Genomic DNA, 8198 nt, shown 5'->3' with positions numbered 1-8198 from the left:
GAAGAATGGTGTTCTCTTACCGGGGAAATAGAATAAATCAATAAATAAACGGGAAAATAAGTAAAATAATAATGATAATAATAATAATAATAATAATAATAATAATAATAATAATAATAATAATAATAATGTAATTATCATAATGATAATTATAATAACAGTAATAATAATGTATTATCATTAATTAGTTATAATCACAATAATAATAATAATAATAATAAGTATTATTATTATTTTTTTTTTTTTTATTATTATTATTATCATTATTTCATGTTTTTATGAGTCTGCAAGCAGAAGTTGGTAACCAACAACAGGAAAGGCGACGTTTTTTTTTTTTTCTACTCATAATCGAATGCATTTGTGGTCACTTCTGACGATTCTAAATCAATGGGATATTTTTTTCTTTTTCCTCTCCCAAAAATAAGAATTCTTACAATATCCATTTACAAATCATATATATTTGAAGGAATACTGTAAAAGTGAACTACGAATGGTAATTTATGTACTGGTCCACAAGGTATTAATTACTGCAGATGATATATAACTAACGTAAATACATATTGTTCTCCAGATTCTTCCCCAACTGCATAATTTATCCATTCCTTGCCCCGTATTTTGAAATCTTTAAGTGACAAACAAAAAGCCGTGACAAATAGGAGATTCACCTGAGGCCTGGCGGAGTATCGTTAAGTTTGGTAATAATTGGTAATCTTCACATGATTAAGACAAGTTGCAGTACCCATAACTAACTGTAATTTTTCTTCCACCTGTAGGAATGCATTACGTCGCTGATGAGAGTGGCGGGAGGCGGGCAGGCGGGGTGTGTGAGCCGTGTCTGGTATATAACAGCAAGGACTGGCCTGCACCCACCACTTCCCGAGGACAGGCCAAGGCGGTGAGTGCGCACAAAGGTGGTGTTTTGCATGTATGATGTTACAGTGATGTCTGGGATAATATAGGTGTGGCTGTGTGTGTGTGTGTGTGTGTGTGATGTAAATGTATATTTTCAGTTTATTTTCAGTATTATTCATTAGATGCAGTGTTAATGTAACATTTGTACTTCTTTCTATGTTTTTATAGTTTTAGTTCATAGGTTTGGGACACAATTGCTTTTGTACTAATTACTGCATTGTCTTGTTTCCTTAAGAATCAATGTTTGTCGACTAAATGCTAATTGAATGTGTGTGTGTTCATTAAACACCTATCTATTTATTCATCTATATATCTATCTATCTATCTATCTATTCATCTGCCTGCCTGTCTGTATGTATGTGTGCATGTGTGTCTATCTGTCTGCTTGTCTATCTTTCCGTATCTGTCTGTTTATATGTCTGTCTCTCGGTCAGTCTATCTGTCTTTTTGTTTGTCTGTATGTCTTTCTATCTACTTTCCTTCTTACTTTCCTGTCCACCTGTGAGTCTCTCTTAGATCCTTTTAACTCCGGGGAGAGGCTTTAGGGTGCAGGGTAGATTCCATATTCTATCTATCAATCACTAAGTCATGACATGGCCTACCAAAGGTAGTGGAAATTGCTTCACGAGTATACTCTATAGCTGTACTCTGCACCAAGCCTTCTGCCGGGATTGTATGCATGAATGAAACTCATAGACTTCATTCACGCGAAGTGGTGTAATTATCATACCCCCGAAAGAGTGGCTTGAGTCTTTCTTAAATGATGCAAAGTGAGTTAGTGACGAAAGCTCTTGATGCCTTTTGTGTGGTGAAGTTTATGGCTGGTCATGAATCACACTCTCTCTCTCTCTCTCTCTCTCTCTCTCTCTCTCTCTCTCTCTCTCTCTCTCTCTCTCTCTCTCTCTCTCTCTCTCTCTCTCTCTCTCTCTCTGTGTGTGTGTGTGTGTGTGTGTGTGTGTGAGTGTCTTGCCTCTATGCATATTTTGTAATAATTCAACGCTGATTGATTGATTAATTGAATAATTGATTAATTAATTGGTTTTAAGTGTATCACATAGTATCGTACAGAATTTTTTAAGAACTTCTTCTTCTTTTTCTTCTTCTTCTTCTTCTTCTTCTTCTTCCTCTTCTTTTTCTTCTTCTTCTTCTGGTCAGGGGGGGGCAGCGACTTGCTTCGTGAAAGTGAAGGATGGATGGTAGTGGAAACTGAATGATGATGATAATGGCTAATGAAGCGCTATGGTTGATGCTGGGAATGGCGGGTGACGGGGCCATTATAGGGTGATATGATGGCGAGGTGCTGAGATCATGCTGAGAATGAGTGAGAGGTAATGAGTTTGTGACTGATTGGAGTTTTAACTGGTGATGGCTGGTGATAGGGATGCTGCTGGCTAGTGATGATAGGAGTGATAACGGAATTGTTAATAGCAGAGGATATTGATAGCAATTAGGGAAATGGGTGGTGATAGGTCTCACTGGCACACCGTTGAATGTTCTCTGCTCTCAGTAAACCTGCTCTAGTGAAGTAATCAGCGGGTCTTCCCTTTTCTTTGTAGTCTTAATATGGGAATGAATTACTCACTACATCCAACAGCATTTTATCTGGCGTTCTGAAGCTTGTTCACTCGTGATCTGACGCAGATTTCTGACCTTGTAGTGGTAGTTCTCGATCTTTACGGATTTGAGTAGCTACCATTTATATGTGACACACAGTCTCTCTCTCTCTCTCTCTCTCTCTCTCTCTCTCTCTCTCTCTCTCTCTCTCTCTCTCTCTCTCTCTCTCTCTCTCTCTCTCTCTCTCTCTCTCTCTCTCTCTCTCTCTCATAATAGGGTCTATCGTGTCGTTTCAGGCCCCATACCATGTAAACAAAGAACTACGTTGTCATGATTGCATTTGCCATCTTCCGAGGACGACACCTCTGGTCTGGTCTGTGGATGGTGGTGGTGCTGACTGCCTTCTGCCCCTCACTCTCCATTCGTGCAACCGACAACTTCAAAATGATGTTAGTAAGTTTCCTAAGCACCATTGCTGCTCAACCAATGATACCGCCACTTGATCCAGACAAGATGGAACTAGCTGAAGAAACTCTCGAGCATCCCAGCATGATGTTACAGGAGTCATCTCTTTGGGAAGCAGACGAAGACGCCATGAAAATACAGGGAGGAAAGATTGTATCGATGAAGAAAGCGGAGTTGCTGGAGGACAGTGACGTGAAGGGACTGTGGCATCTCACCCAAGACGAAGAGGAGTTCCTGGGTCACCAGTTAGAAGGACTTGTGAAGAATGAAATGCCTCAGTGTGCCTTACTGTTGGCCCACGATCTCACTTACCGCCACTCTCGCCTCCTTCGCCGCCTCCTCTTCCTCCCTAACCCCAAACAGGTATGGATCGATTTGAACTAAACGTATATTTTACCGTCTAGTAGAAGTTTGTGAGCATATGTGCGTTTTCTTTGTCGTATTAAAGGCCAAACTTGATGTAAAAGAAAGATGCATGGGAAATCATTATAGATAGAGGTGCTGTCGATGCAAAACAAATGTGACTTGGGTAATACATCACTTGTTTGAAAACGATTAGCAGGCATTTATGACTGTGTGTGTGTGTGTGTGTGTCTGTGTGTATGTGTGTGTGTGTGCAGGTGGTGGAGATAAGTGAGACAAAAAGTTTGGAAGGTGTGGCATGGCGCGGCAAACGGTGTCGAGGATACATCTTGCTCCTTACGAACCACACGTCCCTCCACTCCTTCATGAGTCAGCCTGACGACCTGTGGGATTTCGACGGCAGGTGAGCGAGGTTTCGTTTTCCTGTGCACATATGTCTTTCTCCGTTATTTTGTCTCACGACTTGCTTTTTATTATTTTTTTTTATGACTTCTGTGAAAATTGTTGTACTCTAAGAGGCTAAAAGTAAACGACCTATTGTTTTCTTCGTGGATAGTGTGAATTCTACTCACGAGTGAAGTAACTACAATGATTTTTCTATCGAACGTTTTTGTTGAAAAGGACAACTAAGGTGAGGTGCCGGTGGATTCTCTTTTGCTAGATTCGTTATGGTTGGAGTTTCCCGAGAGGAACTTCAGGAATTGGCATCGTCGAAGAAGGGTGTCAAGACGGAACATCTCATTGGGGTTGTGAAGGTAAGGAAGCCTAAAGAAATGATACTTATGCTTCCCGATTTTTTTATTTGTTTTCTCTTTGCTTGAGAACGTCATAGGAGAAAACGGCTAGGGGAAAAATTGTATGTTAAAACATGGCATGGGAGAATGCCATGTTCTTCGGGATAAGAAAATATAAAGTTCATGGAATTTGTTTGCGAATTTTAAAAACTAACAAATTCTTTACCTAACGTAATCAATACCATAATATACATTACTTTTTTATGTACCCCTCTCTCTCTCTCTCTCTCTCTCTCTCTCTCTCTCTCTCTCAGCAAGAATGGACGGTCGGGCAGTGGGCCGTGTATACCTCAATTCTGTATCGCAGTGGGCCTGGAAACCTTCACAGAACAGCTACTTGGAGCACCATATTACCTAACTCTCCTTCACCCTCTAACGTAGTCGATTCCCGTGTAACGCCTTTCGCAGATCATTTGAAAGACATGTCCGGTATCCCTCTGAAGGTGAGTGTGCATAATTGTTTTCTTTAATGTGGGATCAATAAAGAGACAATATTTCAAAATTTGAAATTCGAATTTGACTGGCAGTTCCAATGCACTAGAATCTTTTTAGTACTCACTTCTATACCTCACAGGTCATGGTATTATCATTTCAAATAATAAAACAGTAGGGATGAAACTAGGTCATAGAGAGTATCCTATTTTGGCCATGGGGACAACACAAAAGGTTGGAAACCATTGGCGTACGTAAATTTAGGACTTCAAGATAAACTCTCTCTCTCTCTCTCTCTCTCTCTCTCTCTCTCTCTCTCTCTCTCTCTCTCTCTCTCTCTCTCTTCTATTACACAGTACATACATACATAATTTTACATATTTACATGATTTAAAAGGAAATTAATAAAAGATGTAATTTTAATAGGTAATTAAGTAAACATGCTTAAATTAATTTCCTTCAACTTTGCAAGCTCTGTTCTCTAGTCTGTAATGTATAAAATGTATCTACCACATCCTCTTTGTGTGTGGTGTGGATGTGGATATCTATATCATTACAAAATGAGGATGCAGATGCAGATGTGGATGTTTACTTTATCAGAACTGCAGATGCGGATATTAAAAACTATGCAGATGCAGATGAAATTTGTAACTCTTTAGTGAATCCAGGCTGTGTTCGTAGGAACTTCTTAAGTTAGAAACATTAAAGAATCCCAGCCCAGGCCGTCATCCATAAATATTCCTTGTCAGGTGGTGACATTTGAGTTTGAGCCAAGTGTTCTATACTATCGAGACTCCAGTGGAAAGGTGGAGTTCCCCTTTGGTATAGACATCGAGGTCGTCAATGCACTTGCCAGAACCTTGAATTTTACAATCATTTTTGAGGAACCTCCTAAAGGTAAAATATGTTTTCTCGTGTGTCATTTGAAGCAAATATGTTTGCATTTTCTTGGTCTATAGCACATAAAATTTCAGATAGCAATAGTGAATACATAGATACAATGTCTGTAATAGCCACGTCATTTTTTTTTTTCTTCCTTTGCTCGTACTTATTTTACTTTTCATACCAGTTTGATATCTTGCACATCAATTGTATTGTACCATCCTTTTCTTACATCACTTCTCATTTGTTCCACCTACTGCATGTTTTTTTTTTTTTTCCCATTTTGCATGATTTTCTCATATACTTGTTTCTTAATTTTCCAATAAGGAGAACTGTGGGGAGTAGAAGGAGAAGACGGGGAGTGGACAGGGATGGTGGGACGATTGGCAAGGGGTGAAGCTGACATTGGAGTAGCCAATCTTTTCCTCACCTTAACAAGACTTGGAGCAGTAGACTACAGTGCTCCTTATGATGCTGAGGTGAGGCTGGGAAATTGGGCTAGTTCAAGGAGAAATGGATGTCAAAGTAAAATCAACAGTAGTATCTCTCTCTCTCTCTCTCTCTCTCTCTCTCTCTCTCTCTCTCTCTCTCTCTCTCTCTCTCTCTCTCTGTATTCTACCAAATAATTCTTCAAACTCTGTTCCAGGTGAGCTGCTTCTTGGTGCGGAGTGACCCTGCTGTCCCTCGCTGGATGTCACTTGTCCTACCCTTCCAGTTCACCACCTGGGGTGCTATACTGCTTGGTGTTCTAGTTACTGGAGTCTTTCTATATATATTTGCTATGGCTGGTGATCAATGGTATGTCTTATGCAGTGTTGTTTATTTGTGTGCATTTACTTGATTATTTACCTATTTGTAAACTTACAGTATTCAGGGCCTGAGCTACTCTTGTATAGCCTTATCTCCATACCTCTTCTAGCCCATTTTAAATGCATATACATGTGTGTACTTTTATGGGGAAAAACTTTTCTGTTTCTCTTATTTTATTCATATAACTTCCCTCATCTTTTCATTCCCCCTTAGATATATAGCTTCTCTTCATCCTTACAACAGCAGATATTTTCTAGCTTGTTCTCTCTGTTCATCAATTTGCCTGTTGTAATGGTCTGCCTTCTTATTTCTTTGTGTTAGAACTTAGAAGTTCCACATTCTTTAATCTTAGCTTTATTTTATGTATACTGTTCATAAGATTTAGATTAAAATATAATCAATGTCCATTTACTCATATGTTCATCATATTTTATATTTTATTTGGAATATACGTACAAAGTCATCTATTATTACCTCTGCTACTGTAAGTTTCACACAAATATTTCTCTAATACTCTTTGATTCACACAGTGGAGGTGAGGTACCCATCCTGCAGTCACTGTCCTTCGCTTGCTTCTATGCTTCAGGGATGCACTTCCGTGAGCCCCAACAGCTCATGCCTCTTGGGCACAATACACGAGTTTTTATATCCTTTTTATGGATATATGTTATAATTCTCACCACAGCCTACAGTTCAAACTTAACAGCTTTTCTCACTGTTACACGTCGCCCACAGGGCATCAACACCATCAGATCACTTCATGCTGCACACATGGAAGTTTCAGGCCTTGGAAGCTTCTTTAAGGGAGCCTTGGCCTCAGCAGTTGATCCATATTTACAGGTAAACTATATTTTGGCTGCAATTTCCCTCTCTTGTATTCAGAAATTCTTAATTTTTTGTACGTGTTTGTACTTTATGTAATAAATCTCAACATACTGGGGTATTTTATTCAGTAATGTTTTTACGATATTTTGTGTGACTTAAAGATCTACAGATATTTATAGTTAACACAGACTGCTTCCCATCATAACTGTTTTGTATATCAGAATGTTTAGCAATATTTCTTTTGCCCTATAATATTTATGGCAGATGATTTTTTTTTTTCAGATAATCATAGTTTTGTTTTTACATCCTTAGGGTTTAGCCAAGAGGTTTGTACCTTATCAAGAATTGGAGCTTGTGTGGAACCAGGTGAAGAAGGGACATGCAGCTTATCTCCACAACAGGCAGTTCCTTGAATTTGTCATTGCCACACAGTTCACTAGCAGCAAAGGAGAAAGCAGCATGAGAATAATGAAGGTTAGTCTTCTCTGTCATTCAGAGGGCAGAAAATCTCAGAACTAGTTCAAATTATCATATGCCTAGTGGAGCACAGGTGGTTACAAGAATACCCTTGTGAAATTCAAAGGAATGACATGCAGAAAAGACATTAATTAACAAGATGAAATTTATGTCTAGAATTTTGTATATAAAGATAATGGGAAATTAAATCAAGATGAATGTATAAACAAGAGAGGGAGATGAGGGAGTTGTTTTGTACCAGCATGAATCATGAAGTAGTAGGCCATTAGTAAAGGATATGAACAAAATGACTGAGGAAGGCTTTTGTAGGTAGCATAAAGGAGGAAAGGAATATCATATCCTTGGAATGAACAGTATATATCAGATCTGAAGTGCATAAATTCCCAAACAGAAAGATGATTAAAAATATTATGGAGCTACAGTCACATGATTATCAGATATAAGAAATATAAGTCAGTGGTATGTAGCCTAGTGAACATAGACATCAAAATCAAGAAATGCATATTTCAGGAATGCTTTGCACCGTACAGCATTGCCATGGCCCTCCAGCAAAATTCACCACTCAAGAAAAAATTTGATCATGTCATTAGTTGGATGCTGGCAAGTGGTCTAGTACGCCATTGGTTTCTGGAATCCTTAAGGCTGTCTCGTAAGGTATGTAGATAGAGTGGGCAAACTGTATGC

At 38.8% G+C, this 8198-nt stretch overlaps 1 protein-coding gene across 1 annotated transcript in view; it reads left to right on the top strand.

Annotated features, from left to right (window-relative positions):
* The first annotated feature begins 6920 nt into the window (after positions 1 to 6920).
* The window catches only part of LOC135102599 (uncharacterized), a 1710-nt gene continuing 432 nt past the window's right edge, over positions 6921 to 8198 (top strand). Inside the window, exons 1-3 of the mRNA XM_064007861.1 lie at positions 6921 to 7052; positions 7350 to 7511; positions 8025 to 8168. Coding sequence (XP_063863931.1) covers positions 6984 to 7052; positions 7350 to 7511; positions 8025 to 8168 — 375 coding nt within the window. The 5' untranslated portion in view covers positions 6921 to 6983. The remainder of the gene's footprint in view (positions 7053 to 7349; positions 7512 to 8024; positions 8169 to 8198) is intronic.

Source organism: Scylla paramamosain, chromosome 8 (genome assembly GCF_035594125.1).
Source record: "Scylla paramamosain isolate STU-SP2022 chromosome 8, ASM3559412v1, whole genome shotgun sequence".
In the NCBI taxonomy this organism is placed as follows: domain Eukaryota; kingdom Metazoa; phylum Arthropoda; class Malacostraca; order Decapoda; family Portunidae; genus Scylla; species Scylla paramamosain.
Note: the sequence above shows the minus strand (reverse complement) of the source record. Positions and strands in the feature narration are given on the sequence as shown.